This window comes from Pelecanus crispus, chromosome 12, assembly GCF_030463565.1.
Source record: "Pelecanus crispus isolate bPelCri1 chromosome 12, bPelCri1.pri, whole genome shotgun sequence".
Lineage (NCBI taxonomy): Eukaryota > Metazoa > Chordata > Aves > Pelecaniformes > Pelecanidae > Pelecanus > Pelecanus crispus.
The window spans coordinates 17,373,805-17,393,469 of record NC_134654.1 but is presented as its reverse complement, the minus strand read 5'-3'; the positions used below and the strand labels follow the sequence as shown (position 1 = coordinate 17,393,469).

General features: G+C 48.1%; 1 protein-coding gene across 1 annotated transcript in view; it reads right to left on the bottom strand.

Annotated features, from left to right (window-relative positions):
* NTN1 (netrin 1) overlaps nucleotides 1-19,665 on the bottom strand; it is a 106,205-nt gene that overhangs the window by 28,594 nt on the left and 57,946 nt on the right. Inside the window, exons 3-4 of the mRNA XM_075720073.1 lie at nucleotides 4,984-5,133; nucleotides 1,664-1,717 (exon numbers count right to left, since the gene is read on the bottom strand). Of these exons, the coding sequence (XP_075576188.1) occupies nucleotides 1,664-1,717; nucleotides 4,984-5,133 (204 nt within the window). The remainder of the gene's footprint in view (nucleotides 1-1,663; nucleotides 1,718-4,983; nucleotides 5,134-19,665) is intronic.

Here is a 19,665-nt window from a genome sequence, read left to right as displayed (position 1 = left end):
CTGGCTGGGGCAGGTTTTTGGTGTGTCTTCATGCTCCTCTCTGCCCTGCAGGTCAGTAGAGATGCTTTAAGAAGCACACACAACGCAAGAGGTGCAAACCCAAGGCTGCAAGATATTTCTTGCTCATACCAGCCTAAGAAAAGACACTGAAGCACAGAGTTGCTGCTATTGTGTTTACAAGTGGCAGAACTTCTCCTTCAAATCAGTCCTACAGAAAACCCTGGGCTTCACCTTCCCGTGACACTGGTGACCAAAGGCCTTGTCCATTTGCTTCCTGGGTTTCCCATCCCGGGAAGAGCTCCTGAGCATACAGCAACACCCACAGCCTGTGTGAAAAGCACCGCCACAGGGCGAGTTCAATTCAAGGTGACGCCTATCACTTTTAGTACAAAATCCTTAATTTATGAACCCTCCTACACTTGTGAGATAAAAGTAAACAGCCTTTACACCCCGTGTCTTTCACAGCCATGGTGCTGTTCAAATACCCTGGGAATCTGTGGGCAGCAGGACCAAATAAGTCACCGTTTTCCAGGGCCCTCTGGCTGCTGCCGTCATTCCCTGCTCAGACCCATCTGACCCTGAGGGACCTGGGGACAGGAAAGTCCCTCAGTGACATGGCAGGGGCAGGTGTCAATCCCTCTGGGGGTGTAAATCCGGGGGGGGAGGATGGTGGGCTGTCAGCGCAGTTGTGGTGGTGGAGATGGGCCTTACGAGGAGATGTGTTAAGCCCCACATCAGCATTGCATGGGTTGTATTTCGTGCAAGGACAAAGACAGGGGAAACAGGAGGATACACGCAGCGTGACGTGCCAAAGCTTTCTCAGGACGATCCTCTGTATTGCAGCTTGCATAAATACGGTGATGCAAATCCATCAGGGTTGCACTGCTGTCTCTAGGCTGCAGCTGCTACTGCAGGACCTTTTACTGCAGGACCTGCTGCTGCAGGACCTCCCGCTCTGAGCTAAGATACTTTCCCTGGCTCCTACAGTCACTGGCTTTGAGACACATCTGAGCACAACCATCCCCAGCACTGCCACTAACCACAGCCATGTCCCACCCCAAGGACCACCAAGCTGGACATAAGACACATTGCTGTTAATGTACACAGGTCACATCAGCACCTAAGATTGCTCAGCACCAGAAATACACTGATCTAGGCAAAAAAAAAAAAAAAAAAAGGAAATGCTCATATGCAGCAGTAAGAAACACTTAGGTTTTTTGTTCTCTTTTGGGGGATTTTTGGTTCTCTAGTCCTCCTCCACCAGAAAAACTCAGCTGGACTGTTCTCTTACCCTCTTAGGGCTCTTCTACTTGAGTAGGTAACCACTGCACTTTAATAATCAACCAGTAGTCTTGAGTCCTCACCTCTTTTCCATCAAACATTGGTCCCACTTTGGGTAACCCCTGTGTGCTTATAGATTTAGCCACCTCTGGGAAAATCTTTCTGCATCTTTCCTACACTGCATGTGATCCTAGCAACACCCATCTCTTGGGAAGCTGCACACTTGTTTCAAACACTTGGACATTTTGGGCCTAAAAGGAAACCACTTGTCCCAGTACAAACAACAGAACTTATGTATTAATTTAATGCAATTTCATGCCAGGCAGATGATTGCTCAAAAGACATTTACCATCAAGATACTTTAAAAGAAAAGACAACATACCTGCAGGTTCCTCTGTACTGCTCGTGGCAGTGGTGGGGGGAGCAGCTGGGATCTCTGTGCAGGACAGCAAGAAGCAGGCAGGAAAGGAGAGAAGATAAAAGAAGGAGGCATTATTCCAGATTCTGAAGAGTCTGGCCCCTGTACACACCGTGTTTGCCCTTCCCAACCACATCTACCAGCAAGGGGTGTTTCCCAGCCATGTGCTACAGCAAGTAGCCTTGCAACAGCCCCAGGAACCAGCACACCAGGACCATACCCTCTGGGGAACTGGGCCTCCCAAGAGGGTGTGGAGAAGGAGTCTTAAACCAAAAATTTTGGCTTGTGGCTAAGAATAAAAGAAGGTACAGCCAGCCAGGTAATTGATATGGTGCAACAGCCAGCAATTGCTACGGTGCCCAGACGCAGCCTGCTGCAATTGCTAGGTCCCAGTTTGTACCCCAGGGTGAAGGGTGCTCTTGCAGGGGCTCGAAGGGTGCATAAGCCAGGCAGGGCAGTGTGGCTGCCTGCTGTGCAGTGCCCAACCCCAGCAGGCAGTGGGACCGCTGCTGCCTCTCCCTGTCCTTGGGTTGTCCCTTCCAGCTGCTGTTTCCACCCGTGTCTGAGACAATGCTACTACTCCTCTTGTGTGAGGTAGAATGCAGGTAAAGTATTACATCCATCTGCTGGCATGCAAGTGTACATGTGTACATGTACATGCAAGTGTACATGCAAGCGTACACACAAGTGTACACACATTTAAAGGAAACACAAACATATCTGGTGCCAATGCAATGGTCCCTGGTTTTGATTTGGGGCTGGCTTTGCATAGCTGAAACCACATAATGTTCTGGATCTTCATGCCCAAGTCTGACTGTGTTTGCTGATAGTAAAAAGGATTGACTGCAGATGGAGCACATTATATGGTCCCAACTTTGGCAAGACCATCTCTTTTCCCCAGTGCACATATGCAGCTCTCATGACTGACATCTTTTGTAAGTTTAGGTCACAGTGCTGCTATTTCTGTGCATCCCTGGGAATCCTGGTGGGAGAACATCCTACCAGTCCATTTTGAAAGTGGAATTTAGGCACCAGCTGGGGTTCGGCATCTGCCTCCTTCTGCTTTTGCTCTTAGGAACCTGCCCAGCTATGGAGACAGGGTTTGCTTGGGTCTGTCTGCATTGCAGTGACAGCAGCTTGTAGGGGTCCAGCCCAATTTGCATTAGATGACTTTTTGAGTAGTTCACCCTCATGCAACTGAACACAGGCTCAAGCCCATGTGAAACACATGGTGCATAATCTGGCAGTATATGAACAGCCAGCACAGCCATCCTGAAATGGGTGGCTGGATGGGTGCTCGTGTCTGCATGGGCTGCTGTACAGACAGACCCCGCTGGTGTCTTGTTTATTCCCCATGAGGTGATTTTTGCATGGCTATAAGTCTTTGGGACTTAGGCAGTGGTAAATCAGAGAGTAACTGTGCTCTTGCAGGTAATGTGGACAGACCCTTGCTAGGTGCAGTGTACCTGTGCCCTCCCAGTGCCAGATGGAAGAGCAGTGCAGGTAGGGATGGAGACTAAGTGCCCTCCACCACACATGCATGAAATATGTGTGAAACACTTCCCCCCACCCCTGTAGGTTATGCTGACTGATATTTGTCAAGGATGAAAATGTGCTGGTTTGGGTTTTTTTAGGATGAGAGAATTGTGAGTTGCTTATATCCTCATTTTAATTGTTTTAGCATCATACGTGCAGATCAAACTCCCAACAACCGCACAGCGGCTTGGTAGCCAGAACAGAGCATTGTTTGAAAAATGTTCTGACCAAAATTTTTGGCCCCTTGGAAAGGATGTTTTGCAGTGACACACAAGTAAGGGGCTCTCATGAGTGCCAGGCTTGTGGCTGGGTTGCAGGGCCAGGGCAGGGCAGCCCTGCCAGGCTCACGCCAGCGGGCATCCTTGAGCACGCTGGTTAGGCAGCTGGCGTGAGCACAGCCTAGCTCCAAACCCCTGGCTAGATTGTGTTGAAATTCTGTGTCTGTCTTTATTTAGTGCAATGAATCCCAAGGGAGGTGATGCAAGGAACAATTTACTCTCTGATTTACCATGGCCCTGGGGAATGATTAACGATAAACCTTTGCGCATACTTGCTGCAAAGCATACCGGAGCCATGACTGTAGCATCTTGGGGAAACAAGCATCTGGTTTGAGCTCTTGCCGTCCCATTGCGACACGGGGAAGAATGAATCTCAAGTGACCAGAAACCACTCTGGAATGTATGTTTTCTTCAGCAGGAGAAGGTGGAGAAAGGGTATCTGCCCCATAATTTGGCAATGGCCATCCTGAGAGGCAGATGCTGTGAGGGGACAGTGCAGGAGCAGACTGTGGGTTCCCAACAGACTTAATTCTTTCAACCTTCACTTTTCTTTTCCCATGGGGCCTTTCCCCCCCTTTTAGCAGCAGGGAGTCAACCTCGAAGGGAGCAGCACCTCCTTCCCTGCCCGTCCCAGGCACCATAACTGTGATGCTTCTTTTTTTTAGGTCAGGTGGAGATGTCTCTCGCAAGGTGCATAAGCTACTGAATGATCCAACAACAGCAAAACCAACAAGCAGAAGAGAGAAGCACTGGGCTAAAGCACACCTTGCCCAGGCAGCAAGCGCTTGACAGGGACTGAGCAGGGATGTGCATGTTTGCAGAACAAATGCTGCAACAGGGAGACTTTGGGAGCCTGGTGTTTGCTGCTGTTGTTTTAAGAGCAGAGGATGAGAGCAGCCTTGGGAAGGCAAACTAAAAAGCAAACCCAAGGAAGCAAATGGTAAAACAACACATGTTTTTGGGTGGGTTGTGTGAGTGTAAAATCCCCTTTAGCAATTCAGGTGCTATTGGCTGCATTACTGTGATGCCAACTCCATCAAACCAGCAGCTCCTCTGATTTAAGCTCTGTGCCAGTGCAGCACAGCCTGATTTTGGAGAGAAAAACCTGTTTGTAGTGATCTGCCTTAGAATCCAGACCTGATGTGGTACCCCAAAGTAAACGTGCTCTCGGGGCACCTTTGCTCTGTGAAGCAAAATCAAATTACTGGCAAATTGGGCTGTAGCTGCACTCACACAACCCACACAACCAGGCAGATGAGCTACTTGGAAGCTAGGGGTGAATTTCAGACTATATGCCCTACTGTGGGCAGTGCAGCTGGCAGGGGTACCCAGGCAGCTCTGTCCCCCAAGCACTGCCCGTTGGCATGTATGCAGTGGTGTTAGCAGCCGCCCAGCCTGGGTAGCGGCTTCTGTGGCTTTATAAAGGTTAATATCTCTAATCTACAGACATCGAAAGAGCGATCCACCTACTTATGCAGGGGGCAATGGGAGACCGGCTTTGCTGGTAGCCTTTGGCACATCGATTGCACGTGATGCCAGTGACACCGTCTTTGCAGGGACATTGGCCCGTGGTTTGGTTACAGGTTTGGCCGGCGGCACCCACGGGATGGCAATCGCACTCTGTGGGGGGAACACACAACAAGAGGGTCAGGGGGAGAGGAGAGTGGGTGCAGGCAGCATTGCAGCATCAGCGGGGAGTGAGGCAAGCGCTGCAGGCTGCTGGCAGCTCTCACAGCATGGCTCCACCTTCTCCACAGCTGGCGCTGGACCTCCAGCAAACATCCAGTCCAGCCAGCGACCGCACTGACCTGAAACAGAGGTGGCATTTGGCAGATGAGGTGCACGTGGCCATCGCTTGGGTGCAGAGGGGTTAGCACTGGAGAGCAGATGGCCCAGCCACAGCTGGTCCTGCTGCAGAGATGGAACTGCAGCCAGGGCATCTTGCCCAGGGCAATGAGTGCTCTACAGACCTGGGGAGGCAGCGTGGGATGTCCCCACTCAAGGATACCCACCCATGGACACTGCAACTGCCTCATCCCATGGGTGCTGTGATCAAGAGTTTGCAGGACTTGAAGAGAAGGGGAGCAAGCAAGGCAGCACTGCTAGAGGACTCCGGGAGCCACAGCACCCACTGCCCCCACCCCAGCTGGCTTCAAACTCCCTTGGGCTCCTTGGATCAGTGGCAGGGCTGTAAGGAAAAGGTACAAAATCAAGGAGCATTTCATCACCCCTTCAGCACATGAGATCTCAGGCAGGAAGCAACTGCTTTCAGAGATGTTGGGAATTCATTTCACGTGCACTACAAAAAAACCCCACCCTCCTTTCAGTGCTTTCACTCAAGCCCTTCCCTACTGAGCAGCATCCCTGGCAGCTGGCACTGCAGGCGCAGGAAGGAAATGCCCTTGTGCGATGCAGGCAGGCTGGAGGACCTGCTGTTCCTGGCCAGATGGATGGAGGCTTGATGGCAGAGCTGGGCAGATGTGAAGGGTTTGGCAGGGGATGTAAATACTGCACTTGAAATCATTCACCATCTCATTTCCCACAGTGGGACTTACCGGCGCAGCTGTTTGTTAAAATAAAAAAAAAAAAAGATGGAAAAAAAAAAGGCATTGGGGCTTGTTATCATCACTGCTGCAAAAGGATTATGGCCTTGCACATTTGTTAACAGCCCTGATTTCTAAGAGCTGTAAGCGCCGTGCCAGACTGTGGTCTGCCCCTGCTGAGCGGTGGCAGGGAAAGGCAGGAAAGCTTTCCTTTTCTTGTGCAGCATCCTCGGGAAGGAGCCAGCCAAAACCCTCCCTGGGGAGCGCTGATCCTGCTCTCTTTCTGCCCCTCAGAGGAGCTGTTTGCCAGAAAGAGGTTTTGGGAGAAAACCTGCTCCACTGTCCAAAACCTGGAGGATCAGGACCAGTGCAAGTGTCTCTACGGGCTCCAGTGTCTGGGCTTGGCTTTCAAACAGCCCCAGATCCCCCAAATTGAGCATATCACTCCCATGAGGGTTTGTGCTGGACCGTAGAATGCTTCTTGGTTTGTCTTGCACCCCCCTGGCTCTGAGACACCCTAAATCTGCCTCATTTGGGGATGACAGATCACATCCTGCATTCGTTTGTGTTGAGTGTCCAAGTTTTGGTGTTTGGCTGGAGCTTCCCTCCAACCTGCTCCAGCACCATCCTGCTCCCTGCACCAGCAGCCCCCACTTTGACCTTTACTGGGCAGCCGCTCCCAGGCTGGTTCCCCTCCCAGCAGGGTTTGGATGGTGTCTGGAGCCCCCCTGTACTGGGATGTCCCCATGTCCCTGCACAGGGCATACCATCCCCATACAGCCCACCCCAAAGCACAAGCAAACTGCCACCATCCCCTGGCTCTGCCAGTGCTGGATGCTGGACAGGAGGAGACTGAGCCTTGCCAAAACCTGATGATTTTTCACATGGGAGTTAAACAAAAAAAACCACCCCAAAGCTTTTGCTTCTTTTCTCCTCCTTCCCTAACACTTCTGATTTGGGGTTTTTTATTAAAAGTCCTACTCTCCCTGCTGCCTTGAACTGCCTCTGGGAACCAGGTGCTTGCAAACCTGCCCATAGCAGAAAGCTTGCTTTTGTATCCAGTTTTGACTAGAAAAGTTTTAACATTAAACCGGTGTGGCTGGTGATGTGCGCAGAGAGCAGAGAGATGTTTAGGTGGGGAAATGTGCACACCACAGCCCCAAGGGATGGCTTCAATATTGCTGGGGGAGAGGAAATAAAAATACATTAAGCAAGATTCTGAAGAAGGAAGAGGACAGAAAAGTTAAAGAAGAGCAGAGAGGCAGGAGTTAATACAAAAATAAGCAAATCAGGGAAGGGTTACACAAGAAGAGGCAAAGGGCAGGAGGATGGGGAGGAACATGCTTCATGTTTCAGGCATCCCCTCTGGGGCTGCGCTTGCTGGTTTCAGGCATTGCCTGCAAACCCCCATCCTGTGAGTAATCCTCCCCCATGTGAACGGAGTGCACTGATTTGAGTGGGACTGCTTGGATGAGAGAGGGGAAAAAAAAAACAAAAAAGAGGAAAAAAGGAAAAAAAAACCTTCATGATGAGTAAAATTTACAGAATGAGGCTCTTGGAGGATGGGCTGCAGAGCAGAGAGTGCTCTTTTGGATACCACATAAATAAATAGTGATGCTGCTGCTTCCTTCCCTCATGAGGTAATGCCTCGGCACAGCTTGTCCAAAGCTGCCGTGGTTATTTTTACAGCCATATCTGTCTGAGGTTGTCTACTCTCTCCCCAAGCTGGGCTCCTGAGAGGGATCTGAGGTACAGGCGCTAGCCATGTCCCCATGGGCACACGTGATGTGCCCAAGGTTACAGAGGAGACACATGGCAGAGGAGCTGGGAATCGCCAGCCATTGGTCCAGGACGTCACCAGGAGAAACCCCTGGCTGACAGCTGATAACTCCGACACACCGTGGGGTAAATCCTCTTTGGGTGTAGGGATGTACTTTCTGCCACAGGTCCCCAACTCTTTATTGCAGCACAGGGCCCTGCAAGTCTGGGACGAGTGCCTTGGGCAGCAGCACTCCAGCTCCTTGAACACCTGACCCCATTTTGACTTTTCTATCTTCCAGAAAACTCTCCAAATCAGCAGCAACTCAACCCTCCCAGCCCAGGGAGACAGGAGGTGGTCTAAGCAGTGTCTGCAAATGCACATTTGCAGTCCCTGTCCCGGAGGAACTGAACCAGTGCCAGCAATTAGGAGCAATTAAAGGCAATTTGCAGTTCCCCAGCCAGTGCAAACACTTGCAGCCAGCAATTACAGGCTCTTCTCCTTCCCCAGCTATAGAGTAGCTGGGCTGCTGGTGGTTAATGCTGATTTTTCCAGTACAGTTCAAATTCCTTTGGGTTGTAACCCCAAGTTGAGGAAAGACTGCACTAAAGTCGCAAAGGGGGTGTGATTGGTGCTGTTTGGCATCCTCACTGCTTTTCTGATAGGCACCTTTGATGCACAAAACATGTTTTCATGCCCGGACTTTCCTGGCTGCAAGCATTTTTCTGTCACCCACCACAATGCATAATATCAGCAGTCCTCTGCACTGAGCAGAACAGAGACCATGAGGCACCAGTGCTGAGAAAACCTCACTGATCAGGAGAGTGCCTGGGCCATCATTGGAGGTAATAAGGGGGATAGCAGCTGATTTATCCTCTGTATCCTCATGCCTTGCTTAAAAGAATCACTCCATAGAGGAGGATGCAATGGTGCGGTGAGTGAGTTGGGAGAGAAACAAACAGGAATGACGTTGGTGCAAGAAAATGGCATCTTTCATCAGTTCACACAGGATCGGGGGAAGGAAAATAACTCTCATGATTTAGTTCTTTCAGAAAGTCTTTAAGAAAAATCTTCAATGAGAGTCTGTGGCAGAGATGACCAGGAATTACTAATGAAAAACAGTTATTTTGTGCTTAAAAATCTGACTGTGGAGGAGGAAATAAGGAACAGGGGTATATGGTGAGGTTTTAATGGGGAATGAGGGTAGCAATGGAGGTGCCTCTGCCCACAAAAGCTGATTTTTCTTATATAATAACCATGACCTGAAAAGCAGGGAGCTAACCGCATTTCTAGGTGGCCACCTTCAGCTTGTCTAGTCCAGATGTGAGGAGACCACGTAGGTCTTCTGCGAGACCTACCCACACTGGCCGAATGGGTGAGGGGATAGAAGACAAAAAACAGTGCACAGAAGGAGGCCTAATTGGAAGGAGGGAACAAGGATGGCTCATACACGCTGAAGGGTCCCAATTAACTGCAGCCACTCCAGGAAAAGATCTAGGAGTCAATGAAACATCTGGCTGATTGCAATGGAGCTCAGAAGAGCAACAAGATAGTAGGTTGTATTATGAAAGGGGTAGAGAGTGACACTGAATATAATATCATGACACTATAGAAATCAATAGTACGTCCTCAGCTGGGAAACTGGAGTGAAAGGCACGGAAAGACACCCATCTGAGGGTGATGGAAAAGATTAGAAATGCCTTGCCAAGAGACGATGGAGGGATGCCAAGTAATGCACAGCGCCGAGAAGGTCAGACAGGTGCTCCTCTTCACTGGTCCTTAAAATACAGGAACAAAGGGACATTCAATGCATTCAAAAGGCAACCTTTTTCAATGATAAAAGGAAATGCTTCTTTGCACTGCACGTAATTAACTCGTAGAACTCATGCTACGAGACACCATGGCAAAGGCCCAACAGGATTAGATAGGCCTATGAATGAGAACATCTGTAGTTACATTAGCTGGGATTAATATATATACGGATATAAGCACTCCAAGCCAGCTACTAACTGCCTGCAGTTAGGAAGAGATTTCCCCTGGGGGCATGCTATTGCAAAACGGTCTGTCGTAGAGTTTTATAACTCTGTCTGAAGCTTCCAAGACAAGCCACTATTACATGCATGAATCTGCTGAGGCAGACCATCATCCGCTCGAGCATAGGCAACGGTGCATTTCTGTGCTTCAGCTGAGATTTGGCTGGTTTAGGACTAAAAAATACCTGAAAGCAAATTGTAGGACCATGCATGAAAGGATGCAAAATGCCCTGGAAAATTGGTTGAACTTGCTGGGATGTCTCTGGCCCACCAAAGGTTGACAAATAGTGTGACAAAAATGCAAATATTTTTCCACCCCTGAATTTTGGTCAGAGGTATTCCCAGCTGCTAATCTTCCCACACCCACATGTGTTGAAAGGTAAACAGAGGGATAAATATCCAGGCTTAGCTCTCTTCAAGTGTGACCTTTTTTGAGAAGGTACCTGAAAGGACCTGCATTTTTTGAGAATTAGCATCTTCCTGTTTTTGGGGAAGCTGTTTCCTTGGGAGATTTTCAGAATGGTGAAAAATCCATTTGACTGAACAACAGAAAAAGGTTTGATTTCATGGGGTGTCCAGATTTCCTCTTGTCACACTGTATCTGCAATGATAATATACGTCGTAGGGCTCCCAGATTTAAAAGCCCAAAGTGTGAGCACTTTACCTTGCATCGTGCACTAAGCAATAAAACAGCAATGCATTAAGCTGGAAAAAAACACCTTAATTTGCAATAGTCATTGATGAAGGTTCCTGTATGAAGAAAGAACCTTCTTCAGGAAATCACGCTCAGTTTTAAGTACAAATTTAAGTCCCATGTAGCCAATGTGCCTTAGGTACACATTTATATTTAACCATGCTTTTAAATGCTTTTCCAGAATCATGGCCAAAATTGCCTACCTTTGGTTGCTTTCCATCTTTCCTCCAAAGACTCCAACTGGAGTAAAAAATGTGGCTACAGAAGCTTTCTGCTGGAAAAAAATGCACCAAAATCAAGCTTCTTGTGTGGATGCTTTGATTCCAACAATATTTTAAACAGCAAAATACCAGAACAACTCAACTTAAATTTGCCTGTTGTTTCAATAGTGCAGCCCATGTCATCCTGATGCAGTAAACATATTTCACTTAGCCTTATGTTTTAGCATTTAGAGGGACGGTTCAGATACCATTACTTAAGCAAGCTTTTTTGTAGTTGTAGAGTTATTTTTTTTCCTGCTCCACTGTCTTTAGTAACTTGGGTACTTTAAATCCTGGTTCCAGTGAACACATCTGCCCGGGGAATGCAAGGTGTGAGAAACTCCTGCGGCGGGTCCAGTTGTCCCCCCATAGCTGTAATCCATCTCAAAGGTGAACCCAGCTTTGAAGCTGTCCCAAAGACCTGACCTGGGCAGGCTGTTTTTAGCAGGTTTGCTTTGGGTCCTGTATTTGGAGAAACAATTCAAAACAAGCTGTGCTCCTTCCTTTGGAGGCCTACCCTGGTTAGTTGTCTGTGGGCGAGGAGACATGATCTGATACCTGTGCACCTGACTGGTGCAGAGAGGTTTATGCTGGCTCTGTGGATGGATCCTGCAGGGATGGGCGAGACCATATTTAATGGCAGAGCACCTCCACCATGGGCAGCATGTCCTGCAAATCCCACAGATTTATGTCACAGGGAAGAGAAACTGTGGTATTTAATGTGTACCTGCCCAGTCTAGCCCCAGCTAGTTTACTAACCAGAAGCAGAGGTTGAAATGTCTCTGTGTTAACTCTGAATACTAATAATGGTTTTAAATAATAACTGTTAACTGCTTTGCAATGAGATTGTCAGCTTGTCTGAGATATTGTAAACTGGATTTAGTTCTCCAAAGGATCATGTTCATGTACAATGTCCCTCAGCACATTCTCTCGGAGATTTAAAGTTTTCTTGCCAGCAGAAAATGAATTCCCCCTTTTATCAGGCAAAGCCAAATAATCTCTTGGCGTTTCACAGTGTCCCTCCTCCTGCGCCACTTCTCAGGGCTCTCCATTTCTTCCTCCTGAACTGGCACTTGGGGAAGCCAAGGGCTTTGGTGCCCTGCGGTTTGGGCCAAATTTCACAGATTAGACCTTGTCTTTGTCTTCTGCGTAACAAGTAACAGACAGGGTCCACAATGCCTCCACTGAGCAGGAGTCGCCGCTAATCCAGAGGGGGCTTTGAATGACGATAATAAATCCACTTTTTGGGCAGGCATGCTATGGGCAGGCATTAGTGATACAGACAATAAGACAATTATAGCAGCACTTTCCAAAATGCTTGAAAATCCTCTTGTTAGAAAATTGTTAAAAATTCCCCTGTCATCTTGGGGCTCCACCTTTCGGGTGATTGCAGTGGAGCCGGAGAAGCCACCAGGGAGAGTGACAGGGATGCTGAGACACACAAGGATGAAGCATTGGGGCTTCCTTCTCCCCGCTTTGCTGGCAGGACTTGGGTTTTGTCATGGAGTATGTCATCCCTTTTATTTTTCCATTGAAAAATGTCAAGTCTGGTCAAAGACCTCTCAGGGCAGCTCTGGCCAGGCAGAGAGCAGCTTGGTGGGGCACAGTCCCTGGTCACGGTGTCCTTGCAACTCTAAAGCAAAATAAGGCTCAACGTGCTCTCATAGGAGACATTTCACGAGAAAGAGGAGGTTGGAAAATATTCCTATTGAGGGGGAAAAAGGCAGAAAATGTTTTCTCCCCCGATGCATTTTTAGCCTGGCTCCTGAGGAAATTAGGTTCCTACAAGCATATTCTCTCACTAATAATATTTCAGTCAAATCTGGCAGTGGAGCAAAAGTCTCAGAGATACTGAGGTTGCCACAAGCCTCACATAATGAGTTAGGTGGGTAGATGAGGTAGAAACCTTAGAAAAAGCTCAGCAGAGGGGTATCCCTTTGGTGTGCATAGCCCTTACCAGACACTAAAGCATCCACAGGGGGGAGAGCCCCCCCAACACCCCAAGCACCCAAGAAAAATTGAGCGCTGCTGCGGTACAAATCCAGGCCACTGATTTGTGATGCTCTGAGAAGTGTACGTTTAACTGGAAAACATCTCTTTGAGAAAAAAGCTTTTTCATTTTAGTATGCTTAAAATCAGAACAGGGCACATTGGTGAGCAGGACTGAACTTTGTTTTAATGTTCAGGACCTGAGACCTGCAAGACTTTTCACTCTTGAGAACTGATCTGAAGCAGGAAATTATCTCAACAGTTTGAAAATATTTATGAGGAAGCCGAATTATTCCTTTTCTTTCCTCTGTCTTGGAGATATGCAAAGGTCTGGCTATGCAAATGAATTTAGCAACTTTTGTTCTTAGTCTGAGACTTGTGATGGAGAACTGAGTTTTAGTCTGTTTTGGGTTTGGGTTTTTTTTTTAATAAGGTGCAAATTCCCCTCTATTGTGTCATACCCTGCCACTTCTGAAATACCACGGTCCAAGCCTGCCCTTCAGGATTGCTTATGGATGTATTTCTGCTGAAACACCAAACCCAAACAGTTTTGAATGTGGTTGGCCCCAAATTTAGCCAGTAAAACTCCTCTCAGGCACCATCATTGCAAGGATGGGATTTTTCAGAAATGCAGCGCTTCTGTCAGAGAATCAACATTGTCTAGATTTTACTAATAAGGTAGATCATCCAAATGTCTAACATGGATTTGGGACTCAGCTGTGAGCTGTATCTCCCCTCTGAAAAGTGCTGGGGGAAAGGTTTCTAGGCTGCAATGGAGAGCTCAAGGTCCTTCAGAGGGTCTCTGGCTGAGCCTTGTCCATCGCGCATCTTTGCTCCCTGGAGTCAACAGAGCATCTCCCCCGACCTCTGCAAGCCCTACGCAGTGCTGGCAGTTTCTGCCACAGCTTTTACCCTTTCTGGGGGCTCTTTGTGTGCTTTTTCAGGTCATCCTTTCATGGGGCTGTTCCTCCCTCCCATGCTAAAAGTGATGAAGGTCTCCCATTGCAGCAGAGATGCATCTCTAAACCAGCTCACCTGTTGTCCTTAGTGCTGGAGATGGTGCTTTGGATCCCGGTTTTACTCATTTGGGTAGAAGAAGCAACTGGTGGGTGCTTTTGCGAGAGAGCATCCGCGGGAGCACGGCACATAGGGCATCACTGGGGCCCCGGGCGCATGTCCCGCCGGAGCGGGTGCTCTCAACGGGGTTAGGGATGCTGAGCAGACACATCAGAGCTGTGCTCCGGGGTTTGTGCTGCAGGTCAGGCCCCCGACCAGGGAGATGCTTTCTTGTTTACATCCAGATGTCTTCCCAGCCTCTTTGAAGATATGTCAAAAGCCTCTTCCACATCTCCCTTTCCCTAAACTGGGTCTGTTTCAAATTTTCCTTTAAATGCAAGTTAGGCTCTACTGGTTTGGCAAAGTCCAAAAGGTACTCCTAGAAGAGAGGGGAGCTTTTCTGAAAAGGGCTCTGGAAGTGCTGAAATGGCTTTTGGAGGAGAATGGATGGCTCAGGCTAAGAAGCAACCTCCTCCCTCAGCACTGCTGTGGGGCTGGGGTGCACAGCATCTGCCCAGCCCATCGGGAGAGTCCAGGCTTGCAGGGGAGTCGAACTGTGCAGCAAAATGTGCCTGGGTGGGAGCAATATGTGAAATTATTGACTTCCCTGGAGTTTGAAGACAGCTGCAGCTTAAGGAAATTTTTGGCATGGAGGTGATTTTGCTCTGATCTTATCACCAGGTACAAACCGACCTCTTTATCTATCTTCTTTTTTTCCTCTCTTTTTTCTTAATTTTTTTTTTTTTTTTTTTGGTTAATAATCTTCTAAGCCAAGATCTGGAGACTGTAGCAGACCAAAGACACCTGGTATGTGTACTTCATCTGGGATGTGGATGGCAGAGCCTCCTTGTCCACGGCAATGCCCCTTGAGCTCTGCCAGCCCCCGGGGGGGGGCATCTCCTACCAGTCCCCAGTGCTTGCTCTGAACATCCAGCTTTCAATCCCAGACTGCCTAAAATACATTCCACTGAAAGCAAACATCTGTTTAAATGCTGCTGTATGCTGGGAGGTGGCCCTGATCATAAGTCAGAGAGAGGAGAAAGTCACCGATGAATTTCTGGGAAGACCAGACAGCAGGATTTTACCCTTGTCCCAGTTAATTTGCACTGAAATGGAGAATTAACACTAATACTGGAGGATTTTCAGAGGGAGATATGCAGAGGAGCAAGAAGTACAAGTGCTTCAGATCACCAGTGGCTACAAACATGAAACTGGAACATGATATTAGTGGTCCCTAAATGTGTGCCCCAGTGTGATCTCCATGCACACCACGGAGGTAATGGGTCTGGGAAAAAGGCCTATATATGGCTCTGAGATTTGGGTTGTTCCTCGGTGATGGCTCACATAGATCAGACTTAATTAGAAAGTCCTTGGAACTGGAAGGCACACGTGGAAGGGAGAGTAGGATGAAGGCTGGCACATGGATCCCCATCTGGCTTGAAACAATTAGAAAGCGTCTTGATTGCTGGGTTTGCCACAGGAATATTCCACTGCTGCGATGCAGCAAACTCTTCCCACTCTGGCTCACACAGAAACGGCTACTTAATTTGACATAGCTGCTCACATGTCATTAAAATCGTGGATGTTTAAAACCTGGCATGGCCAGGTAGATGTGTAGCATAGAGCTCAAGTCTTCATTAAAAAAAAAAAAAAAGCGTTTCCATGTTTTCACACTACAAACTCACAACCGTTTAAAAGTTTCTGTAATAATCATGTCCCTTTGCTTTGGGACCCTTCCAGCCCAAGCGGGCGAATGGAGCAGCTCTGCCCTGGGCTGTGGAGGTGCCATGGAGGTGGCGGCACTTGGTGGCAGTGGCACTCAAGCCTTCTGCGCTGCCCCAGGACACTTCCATGCAGCGACCCGTGTGCGTGGGACAGCTTAAAGCTGCATTTCTATAAACTTTCTCTGACTGGTTTGTGTGTGCCTGGGGGTTGCTGATGACAAGTTTTATATGTAGAAACCATAAATCAGTGCTCAGCACTTAGGATAATATCAATATAAAGAATTATGGCGCCTTGGGGAAGGGGGTGATTGAGGCATAGCCACTAACAAATGCAGTATAGAAATACAGCTAGAAAATTGTTCTCGCAGCAGTGGAAGAACATGCCCTATGGAGAAAATAAAATCTGTGTTTGGCAGATCAATGCCTTGAAAGTTTGGACTTTATCCAGCAATGTGATTTCTCAGAGGTGACCAAGCCTTGATACAAGAACTCGATCCAAGCCCTGCCAGCACTACAAGTTGGCTCATCTTTCATCTGAACGGTAGCTCCAGCTGGTCTTCAAAGAGGAAGAAAATGAGAAAAGGAAGGGAAGGAAGATTGATAATTAAAGACAACTCCCTGGGGGGAATTCATAGAAAGTATTGCCTTGGTCTTTACCTTGTGAAACCACAAATGAGCTGTGCTAGAGATGGGCATCAATGTGAAGTTGCTCCTGGGAGAGGAGCATCTCTCTTAGGATGCACTGCACCTCCTCCTAAAGTGGACACCAAGGGTAGATCTCCTGCATTGATGCCCGGCAGTGACAGGGTCCCTGCAGTGATGGGAGGGAGCCTGTGGGATCCACCCAGCTGGGATACTGTCTATGGACAGGGAAAGGCTGGGGACAGGAGCCCTGCCAGGAACCACCACTGGTGGCCATGCTGCTCCAGGGAGCCCTGGTTTAGGAGTTTCAGCCAGGCCATCCCTATGCCTTTGAGATGTGTTAGCTCTGAGCTTGCCTAACCCCACTTAGCTGTGGATTGGGGACCGTGGCGGCAAGGGACATCTCCGAGGCTGGGAGACTGGAGGGATGCTGACCACAACTGAAGCCTGCAGAGATGACCATGGACAGGCTGATCTTCCTGTCCTACACTGGAACATGGCCCGTGGGACACCAGTATGCTGGTGGCAGCGAGCCTGTCCTCAGCCTCTGACACCTAATGTGGGTTTTACCCCGGCTGCCTCCTGCACCCCAACTTCTCAGTGGGACTCCAGGCAGCAGGAAGAGGCTTCATATCCCCTGGCTTCAGCCTTGTGGAAATAAGCTCTCTGCTCTAAGCTGGTCATGCAGCTCCCTCTATAGTCAGTGGAGAGAGATGGGGGACTCGTCTTACTGTCCCTGTCACCAGGGGCTCTGCTCTCCTCTCCAGGCAGCACAAGAAGCCAAAGGGCTTCAGCTGCATTAGTCCCCCCCACACTAAATGCCTGCAGCTGGGTGGGAAGAAAGCCTGCATCTACACCCATTAAATCGAGGACTAGAGGCTGAGCCTATGGGGATGGCATTCACCTCTCTTTGCTTGAACACAAACTGTCTCCAAAAAGCAAAAGTCAAGGTCTTGAGCCTTTGAGGGTCCAAGCCAGGACAGGCAGGTAGGCTGGGAGTGCTTTTTTTTTGCACAAGCCATTAAATAATCCTCCAACACAAATGGAAAAGTCTGCTAGGCTCAGCACGGGCATGGGGCTCTAACAACGCGGGGGAGGCAGGCGATACTATTTTTTGCCAAAACACTGAGTCCTAATGAATGTGACCTCTCCAGGTGCCAAATCCTGCCCCTCCACAAGGGGTTTACACTGGCAGCCTCAGCACAAGTGCATTCATAATGTGTATCATTTGTCATGTTTTCATCAAAAAGTGTGTAAATCCTTTCCCCGAAGTGCAGAGCTGTTTTACAGCCAGGCTATAAAATCCTGCAGAGTCTCTGTTCCAATAGAATTACATTAGTGCCAATAATCTGGCAAATATCAGGAGTGAATTTAATCAAAAGAGCTAACACCACAACCCTGATTTATGGCAGCCCATGATAAGCAGAGTGGACTGAGGTTTGCAGGACCCAGATGTGGAATTTCACTTGCAACATCATTTGGAGCAGAGGGAAAGCAGAAGGAAGGGGAAGCAGGGCTTCAGTGTTTGGGAGCTCTTCATGCCCTCACAAAAATCAGCGAGAAAGGAGTAACAATTTGCCCTTGTTCTGAGTTTTAAAAGATGAACATGCAAAATTTCTTATGTCTGGGTTTTTGTTGTTTCCTGGGACAGCCCACACACCTACAGGGTGTGTGCAGGACCCAGGGTTTTGATGTATCTGCCAGAGCAAAGGGCATCCTACTCTGGCGCCCGCTGGGACGAGCCCATCCATCCCCCATGGCGGAGGACCACCGCTACCATCGGACTCCTCCAGCCCCAGAGTTCCTGTCCGGGGACATGCAGAGATCAGTTGTGCAGTCTGACCTCAAAACTCTGCAGGAGCCCGAGCCCTTGCTTGAGTAACTGGTGTCCCTGGGTTTGCCTGACCACCCACCCGCAGCAATCACAGCCCTCCTTCAGCTCCCAGCTCCAGCCTGGCAGGCCCTGGCGCACACCCAGCATTGCCACTTCATGCAATATCCCTGCTCCATCTGTCATCAATTCCTTTGCATGTGGTTTGCAGACTTCATGCCATCCTCTGCCTGTTGCATGGCTCTGTGACAGGGCATCTCTGATCACTGACAACTTTTTTTCTTTTATTGTTTTTGCAAGAAAATAACTGGAAGAAAATGCACAGGCAAGGAACGTGGCATGGCTGCATCACTTTTAATCATCAGGGTAAAAGTCATCCTTAAAGCCCAACTTATGCCTTCACCTGTGTTGCTAAACCAACTTCAGGTCATAAAAAAAATCTTTTAATTAAGAATTATTATAGATCTGGCTGTTAGAAAACCAGCCAGCCCTCTGCCTCGGCAGGAGGACACTGTCCAGCTCCACTTTCTGCTCACCTTTTGCTGCCTGAGCCTTGCACCATGCCCTGGAACATGTGCAAAAGTTTGTGGCATTTTCTTTTTCTCCAGGTTAAAAAAAAGTAGACAATGTGCAAACATTTCTGCAATGTGATATTTTTGCATAAATACCAAACCCAACCATTTAAAATAATGCAACTTGTGCCTTTATAATTTTCTGATGTGAGATGCATTATGAAATGAGGTACATAAACTACTGCATTGGATGGAGTGAGAGATGAGAAACATAATGAGAGGAAAAGCAGTTCAGCTGGATGTGTCTGTTAGGCTGAATAAATGAATTTGAATTAATACAAAAAAAAATCTCTTCAGCAGCTCTTTCATGAACATTTGCTATGAGTTCACCTGAGCTCACACATGCTTGTCAGGGTGGTCAAGTGTGTTCCATGCTTCTTTGGCAGCTCTCTGTCGGCTCACGAGGCACCAGTGCTCTATTATATGCATTTGTCTAAATGTGTTATGTGTAGGACATGAATGGAGCAATGCGATGGTTGAAAGAATCAAGTCTTATAGAGAAAACACAATCTGCTGGGTGAGATGAGATGTCAGGCAGTTGTGAGGGAGATGGCAGATGCTACAGGACGGTTAATTCCTTAATTCTAAACACATTTGGTCAAGATGAGACTCTGGGAGAACTTTGCCCATCAGCAGATGGCTTGGTGAGATGATAAATTAATATTATCAATGGAGAAATGGATGAAGTTGTTAGATGCTAGGGTTTGTTTTTTTTAAAAATGCCTGTTTTCAACAATTATTTCCAAACAGTCCCTGAATCAGGGAAGAAAAATAGAGGGAACATCAAATCCCCTGTGTCATAAACAGAGCTCAGGAAAACGAGTTTTCAAAGGAATGCCTTTGCTGTAGGAAACTTCATTTCGCTTGCTTTTGTATAGGGCGATGGATTACGCCAACAATAAACCATTCCAACTACTGTGAAATTGTGCTAATAGCCTGCAAGTTGGGGAGCTGTTCATGCACCAGCATATTTATTACATACCTTTGTATCTGTTAGCTCCAATAGCCACATTTTTGTTATAAACCGTGGGGGGTTGGAGAAGTATTTA